Source organism: Siphateles boraxobius, unplaced genomic scaffold (genome assembly GCF_051911475.1).
Source record: "Siphateles boraxobius isolate OS27281-9 unplaced genomic scaffold, OSU_SipBor_1 41, whole genome shotgun sequence".
Lineage (NCBI taxonomy): Eukaryota > Metazoa > Chordata > Actinopteri > Cypriniformes > Leuciscidae > Siphateles > Siphateles boraxobius.
The window spans coordinates 28,962,432-28,989,829 of NW_027509042.1; the positions used below are offsets into that span (position 1 = coordinate 28,962,432).

A 27,398-nucleotide genomic window follows, 5' to 3' on the forward strand; every position below is an offset into this window, starting at 1 on the left:
AGACATATGGTTAAAGGTTAACAAAAACATTTACTGTTGATTAAAATGCTAAAATTTGGTATTACATTGGGTGGAAATTAATAGGCTTGGAATTGGTGCTGGTAACCCAATGCACAGGACAATGGTGAAACCAGAATAAAAATATTCATGATTCTGAAGCTGAAAATACAGAATTATTTTAGACGAATATGCTTTTAATCTGTCACTGACTACATATATTTAAAATAATGTAAGCCACTTTTTACTGGTAACATAAGACATTTGGCATTATCAGGACCCACAAATATTCCACCATTGCATTATTATACATTATATTCAACATTATATATAGTAGTTTAATGACACTAAAACTCTGAAAACTAGAATTTTTTCCTCAAACAGTAATTTTTATTTTGGGGGAACTATCCACGATACATTTTGTTGCATTTTTGTATTGCGAAAAGCATTTGTTGTATTTTTGTTACACCCCTAGTGTTGACTTATGCATTTGTTCATTGTTTTGTCATAAAGCAAAATAAAAACCCATATAGACATATTAACAACATTAAAAGCTTGATTTTCACCACAGGGGGATTTTAAGCATCCGCGGACACCCTGGATATTTCAGTATCGATACATTGAATTAGGGATGTGCATCTCCATAACCAGGGATGTGCTCAGGGGGGTTGCTCAGGTTGCCCGGGCAACTGCCCATATGCCCTTCTCGACTCACGTTGCCCTTCCGAGGAAAAGAAAAAAAATTCGTACAATGGATGCAGAATTTCACGTAGGCCTAGATAAGAAAAAAATCGCAAAGCCTCATTCACTTCCATTCGGGCAGCGAAAGCGAAAGTCAGTAGGGGAAGGGCAAACTCTTTTTACGTGGCTGCAGCGCTGCACGCGACCGGTGTAGCAGTCAATTCTGTTCCCTACCGGAATTCCTGTTCCCTTTACGCAATCATACTACAAATCATGCATAGTTGCCCAGTTACCATACGTACCATCAGAACTGAATACGAGCAAGAAGGACAACTGAATGTACGGGAAGCCAAAAGGTTAAAAAAGGATTGTATTTTTTCCCGAAATCTGAGCGTTTTTTATTTTTATTTTTTATTAGAAGCGAGTTTTTCCCCATCTGTCAATTCAATCCAGATTATTTATTTTCAAATTTAAAAATATAAAAATAAATAATAATAATAATTAAAAAAACAATAATATGAGGAACTCTTTTTCTCATGTGTATTTTGGTGACAGTTAACAATATTGTTAATACATTTTGTACACTGTTTACAAAGTGGTATATCATAAACCTGTAAATTTGGAGAAACCTATCAGTGACTTGATATGATATTGATAGGGATATTGATGTATGGATTTTCACTGCCCCTCAAAATTCCTGTGCACGTCCCTGTCCATAACTGAGACCAATGCGATACACATCTCGATGCATAACCAACGATAAGATACATTAAGATACATACGAAGCAGCTTCTGATGCGATACACCCCATTATGATGCAGTGCGATCTGATTTCGATTCGATTCAACAATGCGATTAAATGCAATGGAAAAAACATGATGCTTTACAATTCAATATGGTACTGATAGTTCGCTTGGGATTTCTTTTGTTCAGACAGACAGAAAATCATAAATTAACTCAAGTGCCTTCTGACTTTGTGTGTTTCCAAACTTTGGATTTGTAATTATTTGGTGGAAGATGCAGCTCTACCACTGCCATGTTAATTTATATTTTATGTCAGTGGTTTCCAACCTTTTTTACTCCAAGGCCCCCCTCCTCTCCAAATCAATACTGCAAGCCACTTGAATACCACTGTTCTATGTGACTCTCAGGACACGGCCCGGACACGTGAAACGTCATATTCACGTAGCAGCAGTGATGAGAGACAGACAACATGCTTGAGAAACAGTTTAGAGAGGAGAAATCAATCTACATATAAAATATTGGTCACAAATTATTGGTCACTTTCTAAATAATAAAAGTATAGCGAATCTACTAATGATTATATATAAATAAATCTTATTTTACCAATGCAAATATGTTAGAAACGATGCATCGCGATACAAATGCCAACTTGTATTCGATGCACACTTTTTTAAATCGATGCATCATTAAAGGCCCACTGTTTCCAAGTTTCTTGGAACGCGCAGCTTAGTATGACGTGTTGATCTAATTTCCATTGAAACAGGAAGCTGAGGAGGGACATATTGAATAGCTCCTCCCCCTTTTCAAATAGCCAACAGAGTTTAGTTTTCTCACAGACTGCAAGTCGTACTTGGCAGCACCATGGAAGCGAATCCGAGCGCTGATGATACCTTGGATTCAATAGTAGCGGTGTGAATAAATTCCAGCCATTTCATTCTTAACCAATGTACAGTTGGAAAACGGAATAAAACTCAAGCATTTGAGCAACCGAACACACATCTTCAACCCATATTGCTCCGTGATGTGTATACGGTTGCTTTGGCCAGGTAGTATTTATAGCATAGGGATCGGGGTGCTTTAGATTCTAGAGAGCATTTGATTGGACAGAAGATGTGATGAGAAGCTGAAGTCCGTGGTGATGTGATAAAAATCCGAGAACCGTTTTAGCGGAATTAAGAGACTAAGATTTGAATGCTTATATCACCTAAATGCAAATTGTGTCATTGTTTTGAACATACCAGCTTATTCATAACCTTAAGGCTGACATATTCATACTGAAAGGTAAAAAAAACTTAAATTTTGATTGATTTCCATTACACGAGAGTAGGTGTTAAAACTTCATGCTGATTTGTACTCAGCTTTCGCCAAGATAATCGCTTCTTTCCATCTGGTGATGTGAATCTCCTTCTGTCTGGTGTTAATAGCTGCAGTGTATTGCGCGTCAGCACACACAAAGGCTGCAACCACAGGCGGCCCCCACATAATAACCCTCTGGATTGAGCGGAGTAGGGAACATCTCTAGGGTCTTCAAGTGGGCACCTTCCATCCTCAGTGTTTCGTCGACTAGCCCACGACACCTCAAGAGGGCTCAACAGTGACTCTGGCGTCCCAGAGTCACCCCCCTCCGCCCCCCACTCAACTCAGCCCAGCTTACTGACCTCTACTTCCCTCTTGCTGCTGAGACCTAACCACAATCTCACAATCTCTCCGCAACCCAACCATACGCGCCAACCTGTTTGACTAAGGCTGTCGTGCCCCACTGGTGCGTTAATATGCAGTTTCAGTGGCAATGGTTCCATATGGCATACCACCTACCGCAAAACACAATATCTGCCCAAAGACCCGGCATTCACACAATATACACAGGAACGTAATGACTGTAAATACTATACAACCTATACAAATAAACCAACAGACTCAAGTTTTCAAGAAATCTACGAAACCGTAGCATGGCGGCCTGTACACAGCCAGCTAGAATCTTTCCGTCTCAACCACAGCCAGTTGCTGCTCCTTTCTGCTGCTTCAGATAAGTTCTTTACTGTGCGACGCAACCCTTGGCCACTGAATCCGACGTCTCTGAGGAACCGGGTTGTAGAGTGTGCCACAAAACCTTGACGGTTGGATACCGTCACAAAACCACTTCCACTGGATAAACCTGGACTCTCCATCCTCGCTGTTCTGCCTCAGTGGCCAGATGAGCATACCGCAGTTTCTTCCTCTCATATGCCTCATCTACCGCATCCTCCCATGGCACTGTTAACTCTATCAGTTGAACAATGCGTGCTGATCCAGACCACAAAACAATATCTGGTCGTAGGTTAGTGGTGGCAATCTCAGGTGGAAAAATAAGCCGTTGATCACGATCAGCCGGCATCTTCCAGTCCCTAGCAGCTTCCAGTTGTCCTCGGCGAGAATTGGTGTTAGCACCTTTTCTTGGTGGTTGCTCGCCTGGGCGGAGGAATATTGTCTTCTGCGTGTAATGTTTTGCTAGAACAGGCGGCAACTTATTCCACACTCTCCCATCTCATCCACTCTCCCTGCTTGGCCTGAGAAATGGCCTTTATACATCTCATTCTCTCCTCCTGCTTTCGCACCTCGTTGACTACCAGCTTCCTCCTTTGAGCTGGGCCTGCCTTGTGCCATTTAGGAGGAGCTAAACTCAGCCCAAAACCCCCTCTTCCATGCTGTACCTGTCCCACGATATCCCCAATTTGAAGGTCAGCCGTTGCCTCTACTACAGATTTCTTTGCTGACCACTTTCTACCAGTTTTTACCACAGGGGCTGCCTCCCTTACACATTTGTCGCGTGACTCTGCTAAAGTCATTTCCAGTCTGACCTTGGGACACTTAAACTCCTCGGTTAAAGCAGAGACTGGCAGGTGCAATACTCCTTTACTATAAAGTCCCACTCTGCTGAGGCAGCGTGGAACTCCCAACCATTTCCTGATGTATGAACTTATTAACGCTTCCAGCTTATCCACTGTTGTCAAAGAAACCTCGTACACAGTCAGTGGCCACAGCAACCTTGGCAGTAGACCAAACTGAAAGCACCAGAGTTTCAGTTTGCCTGGTAGAGCACAGCTGTTTATGCTCTTCAACCCTTCCACTGCTTGTCGTCTAACTTCTCCCACTCGAACTGTGTCCTTTAGATCCCCATCGTACCATCTCCCTAGACTCTTCACTGGCTTCTGAGAAACTGTTGGTATTGCCTCACCATTAATGAAGAATGTTTTATCTACTACCTTGCCTTTAATTATTCTCCTTGATTTAGAGGGCTTAAATTGCATTCGTGCCCATTCAATATTATCTGTTAACTTCCCCAATAACCGATTAGTGCAGGCTACCGTTGTAGTCATGGTTGTCATGTCATCCATGTATGCTCTGATTGGTGGTAGTCGCATCCCAGAAGCCAAGCGCTCTCCTCCTACTACCCATTTAGATGCCCTAATGATTACTTCCATTGCCATGGTAAGAGCCAGTTGAGAAATGGTGCATCCTGCCATTATTCCAACCTCTAAGCATTGCCATGTAGTGCTGAATTCTGGAGTTGAGAAACTAAATTGCTAATCTCCAAAATAGGCTTTCACTAAATTTGTTATCGACATAGATACCCTGAAAAAATCTAATGATGCCCAAAGAAGCTCATGTGGCACTGAACCATATGCATTAGCCAAATCCAGGAATGTCACGTGGAGCTCCTTCCTCTCCTTTTTAGCTGATTGTATTCGTTGCCAGATAACACTGATGTGTTCTAAGCATCCGGAGAATCCTGGAATGCCCGCTTTTTGAACTGAAGTGTCAATGAAGCCATTCTTTAATAGGTAGGTTGACAATCTCTGAGCAATAATGCTGAAGAAAATCTTGCATTCGACGTTTAATAGTGAAATAGGGCGAAACTGACTGATGCTTGTAGCATCTTTTTCTTTGGGTATAAAGACTCCCCCTGCTCGGCGCCATGCTCTAGGTACAACCTGCTTTTCCCAAGCCACTTTTATCAATTTCCACAGAATTCGTAGAACTCCTGAAGCACTCTTGTACACTCTGTACGGAACTCCATTAGGCCCTGGAGATGATGAAGCCCTTGCCTTTCTCACAACCTGCTCTATCTCTTTCCACTTAGGTGCACAGACCTCCATTTGGTATTCTGGTGGATTGACAGGTGGGATGTCTGACGGAATTGACATAAGCTCATGCCTTTTTGCATCTGTATGCGTTTCCTCCAAATATCTCTCTAGCTCAACCCTAGATGCTTTTAAAGTGCCATTCTTCTCAGTGGTGAATAACTTCTTTACGAATAATTTTATGCCGTTGCGAATCTGTGAATCTTACCAGCATCCCTAACACACATATAAGACTGTGTGCTTCATATATTTGAAAACATTTTTAGGAACACTGAATATGAATGGAATTAATGTCTAATAAAGGTTGGTTTAAAGCACTTAATGACATTTTCCATGACCTAATCTAAAGTGAGAACTATTTACTCCTAATAACCAATTAACAATTCCTTTACTACAAGCTAATTAAACAATCAAAATTGTGTTAATTACAGAGACAATAGCCGCGTTTCCACTGTCGGGCCGGGCCAGGGCTAACAGCGAGACGAGCCGAGCCAGTGGCCTCAGGCCTTAAGCACCGGGCTTGCGTTTCCACTGCCGGGCCAGTAGCCCTGCCACACTGTCCTAAACCCTGCACCTAACACGCCTTTCTGGATCAAACGTCATATAACCCAACCCATTTCAGCGGGTATTTTGAATTTTTGAAATGTGCATCTTGCCGGCTTTGGCCCGGCAGTGGAAACGCGGCTATTGAATGAAAAACTCACTATTTGTAAATAGCCAATTAATACATTAACATTGTAGAGAATACCATTTATTGACTATGAATTAACTATAAACGAATAGTTTGTTAATGATTTGTAAGTACTTTATTAATGTATAATTATAATAAAATGTTACCCATTTTGTGTGGGATGTACCTGGGTGTTCTTGTGCCGTAGCTGGCTGTGCTCTTTGATTAGAGCATCTTGCTGGAAGGAGCACTGTGCAGGTGGAAGGGAGTCCAACAATGAGTGTGCATGAGCTCTAGCATGACATGAACCTAGATAGAAACACAGGCATGTTTAGTTATCTGGGGTACTGTCACATGATGGCAGTGGTGTGAAAGGACCTGAAATACCTATGTTTTTGGGAGTGCGTCTTTCCATGATTCTCTCGCTATGAAGAGACTGTTTATCTTCCTCTTCTGGCTCACACATCTCTCCAACCTCACCCAGAGCACGCTTCAACATCTGCACCACAAAGCCAGTTTAACACGAACAGAGTTTAACACATATACAGTACATAAACATATACATCATAGCAGCACTAGAATACTAGAGATAAACATTCTGTTATCATTTACTCACCTGAATGTTGGTCCAAGCCTATGTAATGCAAAATGTAATACAAAGCGATACATTTCTAAACAACAAAAAGACAGAAAACGACTAAACATACTTGTGTCCTTTTCATTCTTCAACAATTTTTGAGTTGTTGTACATTAAACTGCTTCTGGCTTGGTGCACTACGCTTGCATGTTATTTTTGCCTGCAATAAATATTTTAATAATTTATTTGTACAAATAATAATTCTGTGGGTGCTTCTGAGCTGGTGTGAAGTTATGAGAATGTGTTGTCTGTTTGATTACTTGTATGTTTGCTGTTTAGTATGTACACAAATGTTTGATTTATTATTTATATCACAACATTAAATACAAGTGTCTTTATAAAAATAAATAATATTGCATGAAATCGTCTCTTCAATTTAAATAGACACCAATACATTAAATCATGTCAGACAACTTGACAAAAATATTCTTTTCAAAATCATTTGTATATATTAAAGTTAAGTATTTTATAAGTTTTTTTAAGTATTAAAATGTAATGATCTATAACCATTTCACAACTTTTTGTAAATTATATAAAACTTCAGTGTTAGTGGATAATAGTTCTACAAACGAACTGGTTCAGGGCATTTATCTGTTACATAAGTTATTCAGTCTTTTAAACTGGAGATGGATAGAAAAATATAAAAAAAATTATATTAATAAAAATTTCTTATTTTGTGGATATTAGTATTCCAGCCTTCATCTGTCAGTTGAAATGGCTGATAGTTTACATTTTGCTGTTAGTCCCCTTAGCATCAGAAATGCATTACATTGGGCATGTTTCTTCAGAATTTTCTCCATACGTACAACGTTTTGAGACACAAGATATAGGCATATTAATCATAATGGGCCACACCAACACAATTTCAGATCGTAAGAGCTAGACTCTTTAATGGATCAAATTTCTTTTGATAACTTTTTTCATGGTCTAGAGCTGACATGATATGTTTGTCAGAAAATTAGAATGATGGATACATTTGATAGATACACATAAAAATAAGATAACTGTTAGGCTTAAAGAAAGTATTTAGAAGTTTATTTAGTGAAAAAAGTTATTTATTATAAAGACACCTTGTAGCTGATTTTTATATAATTTGGTACACATATTTGTTTTCACACATGTACGAATGTGTCCATTTTTGTAACGGTAGGCCATTTAAATTTAATATTATTAGTTGCTGACAGCTATTTCTTGACTAGCACTTGACTTAATGAAGGTACACATTACAATTAATTTTCCTTGATCAAACTATAGCATAGCGTTAAGACCCTAATATATTTAGCATTTTGGCCTTGTCTGCGCCTGACGCTAAACCCTTATTGTAAATAAAGCTCTTGTTATTGGGCATCTTTCTGGTAGTGTGACTCTTTCTTTTTCCTGTTACGGCTGACCCCTAGTGGTCGTAACAATAGTTATGACAGGACCCGTATGTAATAAAATACTTCTCAGAAATGCTCTTAAGAACAGTCTTAAGCTTTGATTTGAGTGTCAAAAAATTCTTGGTGAAAGTAGGACTTGTCTGACAGTAGGAGACTTTTATAAAGAATCTAAAAGCAATTTTCAACAAAGTCTAAGACTGATTCTTAAGTGCTGTCAGCACTTTAGTGTTGTGAACTAAGGACTACAATGATGTCAACCCAAAATGAAATCATTTAATTAAGACACTGAAACATTAAATTTATTTTAAAAAATGGATTTGCATTTTGCAAAATTATCAATAATTAGTATTGATGCTGTGGAACTCTTTTCAATTGATATGTCTCCTCATTTGCATTTGGAGCAATGATGAGAACATGAGATCCATCAAAGGCTCCAGCAACCCCAGGAAAGCTTGCAATCCTCATAAAAGTGTCTTGCTTTTGCTGCAAGGTTTGAAGATCAGTTGGAAAGTCAATGAACAGCCATACAGTAGTAGCCAAAAGTGTTGACCAGCCTAGGAAAATTGACATCCTCACCCGTTATCCAAATATTATTATATTAATAATATATATTTACATTTATTCATTTAGCTGACGCTTTTATCCAAAGCGACTTACAATTGCTATATATTTCAGAGGTCGCACGCCTCTGGAGCAAGTTTTGTCAGATAAATACTTTCACTAAGTTTAGTGTTTTGTTCTTCCTTCATATTTTAAAATGTATAAAAATAAAATAAAATAAAAGTTTGATGGATTAAACAAACTTGTAAGGTCATTAAACAAAAACCTCTGCACATCACTTTTGGCCACTACAGTATGTTTGGTGTAGTTAGTGCCACAATAGTGCTACTTAAGACCCTGCTTACTGTGGACTGATGGGGCCATAGTCATCATCACCAGCACACTGCTGCGTTTTTCCGGATGCTAAAAAATTTCATTATTACTTTCATTACTGCATTGATTTGTAGAGTGGGAGAAGTTATTAAATTTCTTACAAGGTCAGTTACAAAAAGAATACCTTTATGATCAAGCCTGTATCGTTTTATCAACTCCCTGTCATCATATTATAATATACAACAGAATATACATGCACACTGTCACAGTTCATAAATACTATGTCTCCTTCTTGTCTCGTGTTTCTGTTGTGTGTGTGCTGATTATGTGGGCGTGCCGGCTCATTAGCGCTCAGCAGCGATCAACTCATCACTCCCGTCACCAGCTGCAGCTCATCTCATCATATATATATATACCCATCACTTTCTTATCTCCTTTCTCAGATCGTTGTTTGTGGTTTCCCGGTGTGTGTTCCAGTCAGCGTCTCGAGTCTTGTGCATTCCTTGTTCCTGTCAGTGTTCCTGTGGATTTACTTTGGATTCATCTCACCTCTGGACTCTCTTCACTGCCCTGCTGTGGCAGATGCACCGAGTTCATCTGGCCATCGGGGTCCCTGCGCCACTAACCTGTCTTCTCTGGACTTTAAACAGTTACTTCGTTAATTATACAATATGGAGCATGGAAGCAGCGAGTAACTCTTCAAGTTCACTGGATACCTTTGTGAACAGCAGCATACAGAGAATGGACACTCAGGAGAAAAACCTCAACAATACAGCTCGTGCCGTTCAGGCTTTAGTGGCGTAGGTGTCCGATTCACCCAACAGATCCAACATCCTTGAGCTCCCACTACGCCACCCACACCGACGATTCCCCCACCACCACCAGCGGAACCCTCCCAGTCAGAGCCTCGTCTGCCGGTTCCCGAGTCCTATTCAGGTGAATCTAACTACTGTCGAGCTTTCTTAACCAGGTGTTCGATGCATTTCTCTCTCCAACCCAGGACATTCCATGATGAGCGAACCAAGGTCGCGTTTGTATTAACGCTGCTGACTGGGAGAGCGGCGCTATGGGGAACGGCAGTGTGGGAGAATCAGGCTGAATGCTGCTCCTCGTTCCAGAGGCTCTCCGACGAGATGCGGCGAGTGTTTGATCGCGCCGTTGCAGGGAGAGAGGCTGCTAGGGTGTTGGCGGATTAACAGCAAGGCGAGAGATCCGTATCTGACTTTTCGATTGAGTTTCGAACCCTAGCAGCAGAGAGCCAATGGAACAAGGAGGCGCAGTGAGACATGTTCCTGCATGGGCTGGCTGACCGCATCCAAAAGGAAATCTACGCCATGGACCTTCCCACCAAGCTCAACGATCTCATTGCTTTGGCCCTGAGAGTGGACGCATGTCTTTCACGAATAGATCGACGATTTCAACCTAACCGTCCTTCTGGAGGGATCGAGGGACAGCGTTCTGGAGGCGGGGGTGTGGTCAGCCCAGTCTACGATCCCGAGCCCATGCAGGTGGGTCGAGCCCGGCTTTCCCGGTAGGAGAAGGAGAGGTGGATCCCTGGGCCTTTGCATGTACTGTGGAGGAGCAGGACATTTCGCTTACAGTTGTCCGTTAAAAGGCCCAGCCCGACAGTAAGTATGAGGCTACTGTCGGGTGGGATCTCTGCCGAGAAGACCTTATCCACATCTACTCTCCTTCCGGTAAGACTCCGAAGGTCAACTCACCTCCACGACTGTCGGGCACTTCTGAATTCAGGGGCTGAAGGTAATTTCATGGACCACACCTTTGCACGCAAATTTCAAGTTCCTCTCAGACCCCTTTCGCACCAGATTGCAGTACAAGCCCTCAATGGTCAAAGACTCCCCACCGAAGACATCACCCTCATCACATCAGGCAATCATACCGAGACCATCTCCTTTTACATTCTGGACACTCCTCTTGCACCCATCGTCCTTGGTCACCCCTGGCTCACCCGTCACAACCCCAAAGTAGACTGGCAGCTGAAGTCTGTGTCGGCGTGGAGCAGTTATTGTCATACGTCTTGTCTTGTGTCTGCCTGTCCGTCTGTTTCTGTTCCTGTGTTTCAGGAGGAGGCAGTGGATTTATCTAACGTGCCCACGGAGTACCTGGACCTGAAGGAGGTGTTCAGAAAGTCTCGGGCTGCTTCTCTTCCCCCGCATCGTCCCTATGACTGTGCTATAGAGTTATTGGCAGGTACGTCTCCGCCTAAGGGCAAGTTATATTCACTCTCTGTCCCAGAGAGAGAGGTCATGGAGAAATATACATTTCTGATTCTCTAGCAACGGGGTTCATCCGCCCTTCCTCTTCTGGAAGCGGGGGCGGGGTTCTTTTTTGTGGGGAAGAAGGATGGATCGCGGGGGCGGGGTTCTTTTTTGTGGGGAAGAAGGATCGCTGCGACCTTGTATTGATTACCGGGGGTTGAACCACATCACGGTAAAGAATACTTATCCTTTGCCGTTGATGTCTTCAGCCTTGGAGAGGTTGCAGGGAACATCTATGTTCACGAAATTGGATTTACGGAATGCTTATCATTTGGTCTGCATCAGGGAGGGGGATGAGTGGAAGACTGCTTTTAACACCCCCAGGGGGCACTTTGAATACTTGGTTATGCCTTTCGGCCTTTCCAACTCCCCAGCGGTCTTCCAGGCACTTGTCAATGACGTATTGCGAGACATGGTCGATCAGTTCATACAGTAGGTACTCAACCAGAATGCCTATTACCGCCGCGACTTGTGCAGCGGCAAATCCACCGCGGCAAAAATAATCCAGTCTTATTTCAAAGTCGTTCGCGAAATGACCACCAGGTGGCGCAAAGGGGCATTTAGCAAAACAGCCGAAATTGACACATTTTGAAACGTAAGTGCGGGGCTAATGTCAATTAACAGTAAGGATGAAATACTACATGGTAATTTCCAAATAATTTCAAAAGCAGCTCTGTTAATAATAATAAAAAAAAACTTAATGGGGTTTCATATACCGCTTCATATAATTTTTAAATTATATTTTAAAAACATGGTTGTAACAAGGTGCGATTTGCTGGTGGGGGTTACAGTGGCCTTTATACATTCACGGCTTTTCACGTCACAAAGCGTTTTGAACGAAATATTGAAGTTTATAATTAAGTGTTTTGGCACACCACGGCGTGGCGCTACACATTATTCTAAAATCGTTTTTTATTCTGGCATGTTGAATTAGAGTTCGACAAACGCGGCGGCGCGTTCACTTTAATTTATTTTTCTCATAACAGCTAAAAGAACTTAATAGGCTATAGCCTACTCCGTAATTTTTGGTCATACAGATAAGATATCATCTTTTAAAACTGTAAAGGTCTACAATAGGCTAACGATAAAATGTTTTCTCGCTCATGTGAGCGAACACTCACCGGAGAAACAAACGTTTGGACATTTCACTGAGACTTCATGGCCAAGTGGTAGAACTTACAGTTTGATCATTTAGATGACATGGGTTCAAATCACGAACAAACATGGACTATTGTAAATTTTATATTAGCCTATTAATTTATTTATATCCTATTATTAATGCAGAGAGATTTGTCTAGTTCTAAAACTCTGTTACACCATATAGCCTAGTTTTTTGCACCATGCATTTCCATTTTAGACTGGAACAAATAGTAGCCTATCCTGCGTTAGAGTGAGACTCTTATCGGGCGATAAAAAAAATATCGCCGTTAATCTATTCTCAAAGTTGGGTTGGGATCATAAAATAGCTTTTTCGAATATCGTTATATTTTCGTGCAATTCCATGTGTAGCCTAGTATATTTGACATAATTGACGCCGCGCCTACTGTCACAGATCGCGCAGCAGGGTATTTTCCTGTCAGGGACCCAAGGTGTATACTTTTACATGTTACGTTGGGCGACATTCCTCTCGTTACTTTATTTTAATGCAATTACATGTTGTTAAATGAGTTTATTCCAAGCGCGCTGTATCTTTTGTATGAGCATGAGCGATGCTCAATTTACAAATGAATCACTCTTTTGAGTCGAATCTGTTCAAAGACTTCATCAAACAAGTTGGTAGATCTGTCTAAATCGGTTCGCGAATCAGTCTGAATGATCTGTTCAATTCCTCACCCACTGAATCGTCTGAAGCGAGTTCAATCACACTCGACACGGAGTCGTAACAGGAGGATTTAAGAACATCAAGAGCGTTGGATGAAGTGGCCGTGGATCTACAGTTTAGTCTAGTGAAAGCAAATCTGCAAATGCATCATATTTTTGCCAGCGATGAAGATATTTATTAGTTGAACATCTTCTTATCCTGTCTGGAAATGAATGATTCCACAGGACGATACATTCGATTTCATTTCATTCGGGTAATACATTTTACAACCAAACAGATTATTACGCCACGATAGCACTACTAGAAAGTATGACATTGTCCGTTTTTTGGACATACATTAATTTATAGGCTACAAAAAAACGCTTCACAGCGTCGGCTCACTGGCAAAGGTTAACAGGTTAAATAAGCTAACATTACCATTGTGTAAATTTATGAAATGAACACCCGCTATCCCGCGGTAATGTGTCTGTATTGGGCAGGGGCATAGTCACACGAATAGTTTACAATTACATTGATTGAAAACTAATTTGTTTAAAAAGGAGGAGGCTATTGCCAGTAAAGGCAGGTTCACATAAAATCATTATGACATATGACATTATTTTTTGATCTAACGAGCATCTGGTTTGGAGCCAAATCCGTTGTGCTTATTGTTTTTTTCTTCTTCTAATTAGCCTACTATGTAAAAAAAAAAAAAAACGACGAAACATGTTACTTGTTCAATTAATAAACAGTTTGTTTAATGACAAATTGCTAAAGATGAAATTGGCCTCCCTTTCTGTCATTGTGAGTGTGCGTTTTTTTTTTTTTTACGATATTCGACTTTTGCTCTATTGTCGAATGGCATTTTTGGCAGAAATTCACATCCCTACGCGAGGCGAACTATTCTCAAAGACTTACTTTTAGTCATTATTTGGGTAGCATACATATTCTGAATGCCTTCGGCAGAATTCAAATGAGCCATTTTAATCTAGATTAATCTAGATTAATTCCAAGATTACAGTGAGATTAATCTAGATTAAAAAAAATAATCTATGCCCACCTCTAATATATATATATAGCCTTTTTTTTTTTTGATCACAGCCAACATAGAGTTTTTAAAAACATGGTTTTAAGCAAAGTGCGATTTGCAGGGTTCTAAACATCTCAACATCCCTTCTTCTGCTGAATTATTTTAATCCCCCGCCCACCCCCTCCACAGTTATCAATGCTATAGGCTACTTCACCAATAGACCATATAAAATATATAGGCCTAAAATAAAGATATGCAACAGGCACGTTTAAATGACAAACATTAAAATCAAAACCAATGTTTCAGTAGGCTACGTTCATGGTTACAGTTGCCTTAATGCACGGCTTTTCAAAATGTCACAAAGCGTTTTGAGATTATTTTGAATGAAATATTGAAATTTATAATTAAGTGTTATGGCACACCACACCGAGTGGCGCTACGCATTGTTCTAAAGTCTGGTTTTATTCTGGCATGTTGAATTAGAGTTCGACAAACGCGGCGGCGCGTTCATTTGGATTTATTTTTCTCATAACAGCTAAAATAACTTAATAGGCTTCTCCGTATTTTTTTGGTCATACAGATAGAGTAGAGTAGCCTACATCATTCAAAACTGTAAACTTTTATTCATATTAGGCGACAAAAGTTTATCTGTCGTCGCTGTCTCCGAGAACTGTGCGTCACAGAAATTATCCGAAAGCCACTTGCCTCAGCTCAGTCACGATAAAATTGACTATATCTAAAGCCTTTAAATGTCTAAATATTTTATAAAGTTTATCTGATTATGTAATCCATCTGAAACCGAAAGGTACAGAATAGATTATCTACTCAAACATGGTTAGCTATCATGTAAGCGCTTCCCAATGAGGAAAGGACAAGGCAAGGGGGAAAAGCTCGCTCTAATTAAATGTATAGGCTAAATCGCCCTGAATTAAAATGTAAAGACAGATCAAATAATTTATTTGTCGAAATGTTGCGATATTGTTTCATTCAAGTTCATAATTAATCTATAAATTTGATTTACTTTAACAGCAGCACCACGAAGCACTGTGGTTCGAGATTTATTTGAATAATACAAAAAAAACTTATTGTAATTAAATTAATTATTGAAATGAAATATTTAGTAATAAAGTTTCATGACAGAAATATCACTACATGTAGCTTAAATTATTTAATTTCTTCATTATCAACACTTTAATAGCCTAATGATTTAGCAAGGCCTAGAATAGCGATTTAAGTGTGAATTGCGACTTCTCTTTAACTCAGTCTCAGACTCAGGGTTTGGAGGGACAGTGGCTTTGTGGTGTGTGCAGGACAAAGGGTGTTATTGTTTCCATCTTTCATATGGAGATGTCAGATAGCCAGCCTGATGAGGCAAAGGCAAAATTCTTTTAAGGATAAATCTCTCGATGTGTCCAAATGTAGTCCCTAACCAATAGCTTATTACATTACAAATATTATAGTTTATTTATTGTATTTAAAGTGTTTTCACACAAAATGTCAATTAAAGTGGTCAGTCCAGTTGTTTAAAATAGTTTTGTAGATTTTAAGAATGTTTGAGCAGTGTGTGTGATTGTCAACTGGCATTATCTAAACATGAACTGTTGACGAACGCCTTCATGCCAAGAGAATGCGAGTGAGCAGCAGATACAGAGCTCTTTAATTCGAGATCAACCTCGTTTTATTGTAAGGTGAATTCATGATGTGTCTTGGAAGCAACAAAGGCTAAATAATTTGTTATAGTTTTTTTTTGGAGGGAGGAAGACAAAATAAACTTGCTAAAAAGGGTTCCAGCGCGAGAGAGAGGCAAAGAAAAACGCATGTTCTGAATTTATGTCGCTTTGGACTATTTTCGTTTTGTAGGCCTGTTTTAATTGTTTAATTTAGCTGCAATTTATTTGGCAATACAAATTTAAAATCTCGCAAGAATAAGATTCTGTTTCTAATTTTTGCATCGCAAAGAAAATAAACTCTAAACTCAATGCAACCCTGTTTTAAATAAATAAACTGTCCCGACACTTTATTTAAACCTTGACATGTGCGATGGGGTTTCAAACCTAATTAACTTAATAAGTGTTCTTTTAAATTTTCATTTGTTTTTATATTGAAAGCAATACTATTTAGTTAGTCTGTTATTTTGTGTAGCCAAGTCAACAAAATCAGTCTTTTTCAATGTATGGATCTGTTTTGAAAAATAATTCCGTTGTTATGGCCGGGTATCAGTGTCGTCTGAATTTCGTGAATTATTCACAAAACAATAATTTAGCAGATTAAAGACGTCCTCCATCATTTTCATTTTCTGATGCGATCGTGTAATCTTCCTTCATCAGTTTCGTTATGCAGCGGCTCTACTGGAATGTAGCAAATTTATGTTGTAAAGTGCCATTGATAATTAAACAAAACGCTTGACTTTAAATAAATAAACAGTTAATAAACTCGCTAATAAACATTTATCTATTTAAGCATCAAGAACGGTAAAACATAAATGAAGTCTGCCCACAGCATGTTGACTACATTGAGATTCGATCTCGGATCGCTTGAAGGTCCGTGAGGCTCGTGTTATTGCGTTGAATACTGAGCTACCGTCTGAACGCTGTAAATTATCGTCTTATGCTCTTCCAAAGCCTCTTTGAGCCTAATATGTTTCTATTGCAATGTTTTATGTTGAAATGTTTTCATTATTTATTCAATTTAATTTCAGTATTGTGATTATGAATTCGTTTAACTACAATGTTTCACTTGAATTTATCTGCTACCAGCTTTCAATCGCTCTGAATGAGAATAAACAGACACTTTTCAAAATCTGTGAATGTAGCGCCTCTTAGCGGTTAAAGGCAGCAAATACACACCCGATTATTACCCTAGTAAAAGTATTATTCTGGTTGAGTACCAACTGTATATGTCTACCTGGATGACATATTGATTTTTTCATCGTCTCTCCAGGAACACGTGCAGCACGTCCGACAAGTGCTTCCGAGGTTGCTAGAGAATGGGCTTTTTGTCAAGGCGGAAAAATGCGCTTTTCATGCACAGTCTGTTCCTTTTCTAGGCTACATCATCTCGGTTGAGGGAATGCGCATGGATCCTGAGAAGGTTAAGGCTGTGTTGGATTGGCCAAGTCCAGATTCCCGTAAGACCCTACTGAGGTTTCTGGGGTTCGTCAATTTCTACCGGCGTTTCATTCACAATTTCAGCCAACTAGCCGCACTTCTGACCGCCTTGACCTCCCCCAGAACGATGTTCAGGTGGTCAGACGCGTACCAAACTGAAGGGTTGCTTCGTTTCAGCCCCCATCCTGATAACCCCTGATCCATCACGTCAGTTCATGGTGGAGGTCGATGCGTCGGAGGTGGGGGTAGGTGCAGTGCTATCCCAGCATTCTCCTTCAGACGACAAGATGCATCCTTGCGCGTTTTTGTCTCATCGTTTATCCCCTGCCGAGCGCAATTATGACATTGGCAACAGAGAGTTGTTGGCGGTCAAGTTAGCATTGGAGGAGTGGCGCCACTGGTCAGAAGGGTGGGGGGTACCTTTTATCGTCTGGACCGACCACAAGAACTTGGAATACATTCGGACTGCTAAAAGACTAAACTCCAGACAGGCTCAGTGGGCTCTTTTTTTCAGTCGTTTTGATTTTACCCTCTTGTACCGCCCGGGTTCCAAGAACATCAAACCCGACTCTTTATCGCATATTTTTGACCGTTCCGAACGCCCGTCTACCCCGAGTGCATTTTACCAGAGACCCTATTCATCTCTACACTCACATGGGAGATCGAATCGAAGGTCAAGAAGGCCTTAGAAGGGGTAACGCCTCCGACCTGTTGTGCACCGAATCGTTTATTTGTGCCTGAGGGTTTACGGTCCAGCGTCATTCAGTGGGGACACTGTTCCAATGTGGCTTGCCATCCTGGAGTCAATCGCACAAAGTTTTTAGTCAAGCAACGATTCTGGTGGCCTCTCATGGCTCGTGACGTTCACAGTTTTGTCTTGGCTTGCTCAGTTTGTGCCACGGGTAAGACTTCCAATCGACCTCCAGATGGGTTACTTCAACCGCTGCCGGTGCCTTCGAGACCCTGGTTCCATATCGCTCTAGATTTCATCACCGCCCTCCCACCCTCCCAGGGTCACACGGTAGTTTTGACCGTGGTGGACCGGTTCTCGATGGCATCCCATTTTGTTTCCTTGCCCAAATTACCCCTCAGCCAAGGAGACAATGTTAATTGTCGTCAACCACGTCTTTCGGCTGCATGGCCTCCCGACAGACGTGGTTTCTGACAGAGGACCCTAATTTGTGTCCAAATTTTGGCAAGAGTTTTGTAAATTCCTGGGTGCGACTATCAGTCTGTCCTCTGGGTTCCATCCCCAGAGCAATGGTCAAACTGAGTGAGCCAACCAGGATTTGGAGAGAACTTTGCGATGTTTAGTGTCCAAGAATACTTCCTCTTGGAGTCAGCAACTGTCTATGGTGGAGTACGCCCACAACACGTTGTCAGTGTCATCCACGGGCCTATCACCGTTTGAGTGTAGGATACCAGCCACCAATTTTTCCTAGTCTGGAATCCGAAGTCGCGGTCCCCTCCGCCCACACCTTCGTCCAGAGTTGTCACCGCACTAGGACCAAGGCCAAAGCCGAAAGTAGGCCTCCCGTATACGTCGTCGGTCCCAAAGTGTGGCTTTCTACCAAGGACATTCCACTCAGCTCCGTTTCGAATAAGCTTGCACCTAAATTCATTGGCCCGTTCTCTGTCACTAAAATCATTAGTCCGGTGACAGTTCGCCTCGATCTCCCTCCAGTGTACGGGAGGATTCATCCCGTCTTTCATGTGTCCAAAATTAAGCCCGTTTTCTTTGCTCGCATTAATCCGCCAGTCGACCCCCCGTTGTTCTGTTGTTGTGTGTGTGTGAGCTGATTTTGTGGGCGTGCCAGCTTATTAGCGCTCATCAGCGATCAACTCATCACTCCCGTCACCAGCTGCAGCTCATCTCATCATATATATATATACTCATCGCTTTCTCATCTCCTTTGTCAGATCGTTGTTTGTGGTTTCCCGGTGTGTGTTCAGCGTCTCGAGTCTTTTGCATTCCTTGTTCCTGTTCGTGTTCCTGTGGATTTACTTTGGATTCATCTCACCTCTGGACTCTCTTCACCGCACTGCTGCACTCTCTGCACCGAGTTCATCTAGCCATCGGGGTCCCTGCGCCACTAACCTGCTTTCTCTGGACTTTAACCAGTTACTTTGTTAATTATACAATAAAGAGTTTTACTTCTAATTGGCTTCCTTCTCTCAATCCTTACACACAACCCCAATACATTATATCTTTGTTAGAAATAGTGTGGTCTCCTCCTCTCTGCTGCCATTTTGTTCCTCCTAACTAGGTTAGGATACCTCTCCAGCTCTCTTAAAAAAATTAGGAGCTGAGACTTAATCTTAACACTTAGGAACCTTTAGTCTAGGAATAAGAGTAAAATTACATCATTCTTTAATATTTTAAACTTAAGTGTTTCAAAATTCTGTCTAAATGGCTATATACATACCCAGATTTGTAGTTGCAGCACTCCCTAAGGGTAGATTCTGACGCAACTTGGCGTGCAACCCCAGAATGCTCTGTTATCAATGCGTTTTGTTAAAGGAATAGTTGAAATAAATTCTGACATCATTTACTCACCATCAAGTTATTCCAAACCTGTATGAATTTTTTTTCTTCTGTTGAACACAAAAGATATTTTGAACAATATTGGTAACTAAATAGTTGACGGACCACATTGACTTCCATTGTATGGGAAAAATACTATGGAAGTCAATGGGGGTCCTATCAACTGTTCGGTTCATCATTCTTCAAAATATCTTATTTTGTGTTCAACAGAAGAAAGGTTTAGAACAATTTGAAGGCAAGTACATTTTCATTTATGGGTGAACAATTTTTTTTTAAGGAGATATAGGTAATTTAGTCAAAATATGCGCCTCTATAGACAATTTAATTGACATTGCAATGCTTTGATAAATGCTTGGGATAATGCATGGCAAGTTTCAATTGAATCAACAGCCTAGGAGAAGTTAGAAAAAGTAGTTTTTGTTAAAAAAAATTCTATAGCTCTAGAGTTTTGAACTAAAACAGCAGACAAAGTCACAGAGTTACTGACCAGATCAAGTTCCTCTAGACGTTGAGATAGTTTCTCCGACATATCATGTAGTTCTCGCTCTGCCTCCTTATTCCTCTGGCTGCGCAGTGACAAAGAACTATCTCCATCGCTTTTTTGCCTGAGGGAAAGAGAGAAAAAATGTGTCAAGAAATACTTACACTTATTTTTTTATGTTGGGAAGCTGTCCCAGTCTCACTGAACTGCATTCTGAGTGACAGGAGTGAGTGATTAATTGTATTAGAGTGCCATATCAGTTCCAAAGACTATTTGATGGCAGGTACAGGAAATCAGATAATTGATAATTACAGCACATAAAAGGGTCAATCAATTCTACACAATTCTCTGTTACAATTCTATAAAATATATATTTTTAGCTGTAATCGTGAAAATATAAATATAATAATATAATAGATTCCAGCTATTTGAATATAGTGAAATATTACAATGACTGCAGTGTTTGAAGTATGCTTACTTTTACTGTACCATAACAACCTGTATTTTACATTAAACATTTAACAGGTGTGAATTATTATTCATATCATAGAATTTTGTTATATAAAAATAATTTACAGCTGCAGAAAGATGTCAATGAAACTGCTTGTGAACAACTTGTCATGCAATGCTACATTTACCTTAAAAGCTCTGTAACAAGAAAAATAACCCCTAAGGGGCGTTTGGACAGAGTTGGGGGGCGGTGTGAATGTGGCAGCAGAGAGGGGGGGCGCTCAGGCATAAATGGGGGGCGTTATACTCACTTTTATTCATCACAAATTTTAAGCCTCTGACAACACATACAATGTTCATTTGAATGTAAAATAAAATGATGTCTGTGCAAATTAATGAATTAATATTTAAATATTGCTAGTAGCCCACTTGTCCGGCTAGTTACCAGCAAATGATCTCCATAGCAACACCTAAAAACAAATGCCGCAACCGCAGCTGTCAGAGTGAACGCCGCTGAGGACTGACAATAGCCTCCGAACTGAACTCTGCTTTGCGGTTTAAGAATAGATAAATGTGTCCTATCAAAATGTAAATAAGCTTTGCGGTTTAAGAGTAATGTCTCCAATCAAAATGCACACAACCACAATTACGTAGGTTAAAATAATTTTGATATCAAAAAACATTCAAACATCATGGCGGAAAACAAGAAGTGCAGACAGTATGTTGAGTAGGCTACGTTAGATATGGATTTATTCCCTCACCCAAGATCATCCAGCTCCCGGTGAGCCTGCTTTGCATGCTTCAGTTCAGGTGGACGAGCTGTTGTCGTCTTTGTTATTCAAATTTGAAGCCTAGTAGGCTATTGCCTAATCGAGTGCGCGAATGGTCCGTGTATCTTTTGGTCATTTGATTTTCCTTTCAGAAGCGGGTATTAAAAAACAAGTGGCTATTTGATTTGACGGACATTTGAAGTTGGAGGTGGCAAAAGCCATGATCCTGCTTAAAATCGTAACTGAATAAGTTTCTAAAGACATTTTATTCTGGGCTAAAGCAACACTGGCACCTTGTCAAATTTGTAGGGCTGGGCGATATGGCCAAAAAAATCATATCTCGGTATTTTTTGGTTAAATGGCAATATATGATATATCTCGGTACTTTCTATGTTTTTCTATTTGGATAAAGAAAATCTATATTTATTTAAAAAAATGTAATTTCACATCCTGTTCAATGATATCCGAACGTTGTTGATATTAAAGGATATGGAAACAAATATAGGGAATGTAATGTAAGCCATGCAATATATTATGTGCAAAAAGGTGGTTAAAATCACATTACATTCCAACATTGTAACATTACAATAAAAAAACAAAAATAATGCTTTTGTTTTTAAAATGACTAAAGGGTAAACTAAAAATTAAAACAAAAACAAAAGCACAAACTGATTATTAGCCTGCATTTGATTACCCCATTATAAATGGTCACTTTCATAAAAATATAATTGTAGGTTTAAAATTCCACTTATGGCACATTTATCGTCTCCAACAACAAATATGTTAGCAATATCATATGTATATTTTAGTCAGAATTATTGTGCTACTATTGCTCGTCTGTTTAGCGCGCTCGTTCACAGAAGCTTGAATTTTAGCGGAGATTCACTTCCAGAAGCTCGTTCTCTCCTGACAGTGAAATTGACATATTTGTTTGACTTTCTAACATTTACAGATGGAGAATATACCTGTGAAATGTAAGTTAAGCACTGAGGAAAGCATCACGTCTCAAACACGCATTAAACAGCACAAGTATTTATCTGTCAGTCAGCAACAGTAACTTATCTGTCCGAGCATCTGACAGGGCAAGCTGCTTTAAACTTTTTAACTATAACGTTATTTTACCAGTTATTTTGAAACACATAATATAAGCTTGTGTCATGTTTAGAACAAATTGTAGTATGTACTTTCACTCCAGGAGTTCACACTGTGTCCTCCGCTATTTTCAGATGTTCTCGTATCAAACTACTGTATCGATAAATGGTATTGCCTCATTCCATATCATTTAAAAAAAATATCGAAATATTGTACAAACTCGATATACCGCCCAGCCCTACAAATTTGGCGCTCTTGTCACGTAAGTGGCCACATTCAGTCTCGGAATGTGAAACGGGCCTTTTTTCGTTTCGGTTTTAAAGTAATTTTATTTTTTGTTATCCGAAATAGATAATGAAACTCTTTTTGACACTGAAAAAGAGAAACGCTTTGTATTTTAATTTTAATTTTGTATTTTTTGTTTTTTAATACCCGTTTCGATTTCCGTTTCGGCGACATATCCTTTTATCTCTGTATTCTGTGTTCTACACTTCCAAAAAAAGAGCAGCGAGACGTCTTTTTCAAGATGTCTCGCACTTCCTATGGCTCGTGCAGAGCCGCTCAGCGTTGGAGACTGCCCATGCGCTCTCTGCCTGGGCCAGGAACACGCAACCTCGCCCTCTCGATGGAGGATGCGAGCACTGCGAGGAACTTCCGATGTCGACCCTGCGGGCTCGAATCGAAGTCTTTAACCACAGCGCCGTGCGGCTAGCCCTCTCGAGCTCTCTGGATGACCCGGACGGGCATCAATATACGCGGCGTACTGGATGCGTGGTAAGAGCAGAAATTTTTATACAGTTCTGCTCGACCAACGAGCACACGGCTAGTTCTCTTTACATTACAAGAGAGCTACCCCGCCCTCGCGTCCCCGTTCGCGCGTCATGCAGAGCCCTCTCAAGCTCTCTGCATGACCCGGACGGGCTTGCGCGCCGCCGTCGAAATGTCCCGCCCTGTCAGTCCCCTTAGATAAGGCTACTGCAGCGGTGTATTTGGCAGCCAACGAGCCGGTAATGCAACCCGCTCGCCTGCACACATCCGCCGTTCTCGCGGCGACCCAGAGAAATCTCAAGTGAGTATAATGTCTGGTTATCCGGCTCACGCCGTTGGTGTCTTGAGTGTAAAAAAGGTGCCCACATCTCGGTGTTCAACCTTACACAGAAACACGATACCCCCCGTGTCTCCCGCAGAGCCCACTCTCATAAAGCTGGCAAATGCCGCTCAAGTGCTAGATGTAGGAAACATGCCCACAACTCTGTGCTCACGCCTATTTTCTGACCGCTCTGTCACACGGCCAGAACAGCCTCATACATGTCAGGTTAAGAATGTAAGTTACGTGCCCGCTCACGAGCGCTCACGCTTACTAACAGACACATCGCCTCCGAAAAGACGCGCGTGTCCCGCTGCGGCCGGACAGCCGTCAAAGTTTATTTCCCTGTCAGTCCCCTTCAAACAGGCTACTGCAGTGGTTCAATTTAGCAGCCAACGAGCCGGTTTGTTCATCCTCTCGCCTGCACACAAACGCAGTTTTCACGGCGACCCAGAGAAATCTCAAAAAGAATATGACTGGTCCGGCTCACGCCGTCTGTGTTTTAAGTGTAGTGAAAGTGCCAACGCCCCAGTGTTCACCCCTACACACAAGCACTTCGAGTCTCGTGTCACTCACAGAGCACACTCTCATAAAGCGCAGAAAAGTCGCTCGAGTGTTGAATGTAAGAAATGTGTCCACAGGTCTGTGCCCACTATCTGCCCGCTCTGCTACATGATCAAAAAAGCAGGCTATGAATGTAAGTCTCGTGCCCGCCAGAGAGCGTTCACGCTTGCTAACACAAACCTCCCCCCGGACTCCGCCCGCGCGTTTAAGTGTTATCACAAAACGCAGGGCATTAATAAGACGCTCCCCGTCCATTATGATCGGGGCGTCAAATACACTTGTAAGTCTCGTGCCCGCGCACACACGCTCACGCTTACAGGAAGCTTTTCCGCCCGGAGCGCTGCTCGTGCGTCAAAAAATGAAAAAAAAATGTTCCCCATCCCTTATGATTGGGACATCTCACATAAATCAGCTGGTTTCGGCTTTCAGCGAGCAGCCATTGCCCAGAACCGAGAGCGCGCGCGCCACGCTTTCGGCTCCGGTTCAGTTTCACAAGCCCGCAAATGGCGGCGATCTGAACCCGGAGGCCATTCGCCCCCTAGCGGCTCACATAGCTGCGTGGGAAACTATCCCAGGTATTTCAGAATGGGTGCTGAGCACAATAAAGCAGGGCTATACACTTCAATTCATTCGCCGTCCCCCGCGCTTTCAAGCCCGGAACGCGACGATAGTGAATGCGGCAGTAGCACACCTACTTCACGCAGAAATAGCAAAGCTGCTGTCCAAAGGGGCTATAGGAAAGGTACCGCCTTCTCTGAGCGAGTCAGGTTTTTACAGCCGATATTTTCTCGTACCCAAGAAGGACGGAGCCGTCAGACCTATCCTAGATCTGAGACATTTGAACAAAGTGCTTGCGAAAAGACCGTTCAAAATGCTTACGACCAGGAAAATCCTTGCGCACGTTCGCCCGAGGGACTGGTTTATTTCTCTAGATCTGAAGGATGCCTATTTTCAGATTCAGATAATACCCCGTCACAGGCAATTTTTGAGATTCGCCTTCGACGGTCAGGTATATCAATACACCGTCCTGCCGTTCGGGCTGTCCCTAGCACCCCGTACATTTACGAAGTGCATGGACGCGGCGCTCGCCCCCCTGAGAAGTCAGGAGCTGCGAATAATGAACTATCTGGACGATTGGCTGATATTGGCACATTCAGAGACAGAACTGCTATCTCACAGAACAGTGCTTCTCAGTCATTTGGAAAGCTTGGGTCTCACGGTCAACTGGACCAAGAGCTCATTACTGCCCAGCCAGTCAATTTCCTTTTTAGGAATAGAACTGGACTCGGTGACCATGACGGCTCGTTTATCGACACAGCGCGCGCGCCGTGTTCGCCACCTAGCCGCATCTTTCCAGAAGGGCAGCTTTCTCCCTTTGAAATCATTTCAAAGGATGTTGGGCTGTATGGCATCAGCTGCAGCGGTGCTTCAGCTGGGCCTACTGCGCAAGCGCCCGCTCCAACGCTGGTTGAATGCTCGTGCGTCCCGCCGAGCCTGGGTTTCTGGCAGCCAGAAAATCAGAGTGACTCAGACCTGCATAGCGGCTCTGCAGCCCTAGTAAGTAGCCGACTGGTACCAGCAGGGAGTGATGATGGGAAACAGCTCTTATCGGAAAGTCATTCAACAGACGCGTCCAACTCGGGTGGGGGCGCGCTGTTCGAGGGCAGACCGGTCTTCGGCCAGTGGTCAGACCAAGAGAAGTGTTTTCACATAAACTGTCTGGAAATGATAGCGGTCGAGAACGCGCTGAAGCGCTTCCTCCCGTTCATACAGGACCAACATGTTCTTGTCTGCTCGGACAACATGTCTGTGGTATCCTATGTAAACCATCAGGACAGTGTCAGATCCAGAAATCTCTGCAATCTGACGGAACGCCTCCTTATTTGGTCTCAGATGCACCTGGCCATTTGAACGATGGCCCAGACAAACTGTCCAGGGACAATGTTCCCCCAGGGGAATGGTCCCTGCACCCCCAAACGGTCCAGAAGCTGTGGCGCCTATTTGGCAGAGCGGAAGTCGACATATTTGCGTCAAAAGACGCATTATATTTGCGTCTTCTCGAAGGACGAGGACGTGCTGGCCCAGGTTTGGCCCAGCCTCCCGCTATATGCTTTCCCTCCAGTCTCTCTGTTACCACAGGTGATCAAGAGGATCAAGGAAACGCTCACTCGGTGCTCCTCTTAGCTCCGCGTTGGGAGAACCAGATTTGGTTCCCGGAACTAGCACGGCTGTCACTTACAGCTCTGTTGCCCATTCTGGTGAGGGCAGATGTCCTCTCTCAGGCTCGCGGCTCGATCTTGCATCCTCATCCAGAGCGCTGGTCTCTGCACGCATGGTTGATCAACGGGTACTCGTTGCCCTGCCAGAAGGAGTGATGAACACGATCACGCAGCCTAGAGCTCCTTCCACGAGAAGGCTCTACGCGTCTAAATGGTCTGTGTTCTCCGGATGGTGCACCGACAGAGGTCTGGACCCACGGACATGCGGGGTGGCGCATCTGCTCACCTTACTACAAGAGCTGTTGGATAAGGGAAAAATGGAAAAATGGAAACCGTCTTTCTGACTGCACTGTCGTCAGTAAAACGTGTGGGGGACCTGCATATGCTGTCTGTCAGCGCGTCGTTTCTTGAGTTCGGGAAGAATGACTCTAAAGTCAGCCTCAGACCTAGACATGGCTATGTTCCTAAAGCGATGCGCACTCCATTCAGAGCGCAAGTAATTTAGCTGTCAGCTCTGCCAGCATCTGACAGCGAAAGTGAGGTGAATCTCCTCTGCCCTGTCAGGGTACTGAGATTATACATTACGCGCTCCGCCTCCTTCAGGCGTTCAGAACAGCTTTTTGTTTTGTTTGGTGGGCGCACCAAGGGTCTCGCCTCCTCGAAACAGAGCCTGTCCAGATGGATAGTGGACGCTATCCACCTTTTTCCTGGTTAGCGAATTTACCCATGATTCATAGCGGGTTTGAACAGGAAGCCGGTTGTCCTTTTCCGGTTCGAAGCTTTATGAAGATTAAGCGCCGCTTGCTCAGAACGCCGCAGTGATGTGCTGGTTAGAAAATATGTGAAATAAGTAGGGCTGCCCCGGCCCGTG

General features: G+C 42.1%; 1 protein-coding gene across 5 annotated transcripts in view; it reads right to left on the minus strand.

Moving 5' to 3' along the window:
- The window catches only part of LOC143706794 (centrosomal protein of 95 kDa-like), a 256,104-nt gene that overhangs the window by 88,859 nt on the left and 139,847 nt on the right, over positions 1-27,398 (minus strand). For all 5 annotated transcript variants that reach the window (XM_077199099.1, XM_077199100.1, XM_077199102.1 and 2 more), the window contains 3 exons: positions 20,352-20,469; positions 6,601-6,712; positions 6,401-6,522 (listed from right to left, as the gene is read on the minus strand). In XM_077199099.1, coding sequence (XP_077055214.1) covers positions 6,401-6,522; positions 6,601-6,712; positions 20,352-20,469 — 352 coding nt within the window. The remainder of the gene's footprint in view (positions 1-6,400; positions 6,523-6,600; positions 6,713-20,351; positions 20,470-27,398) is intronic.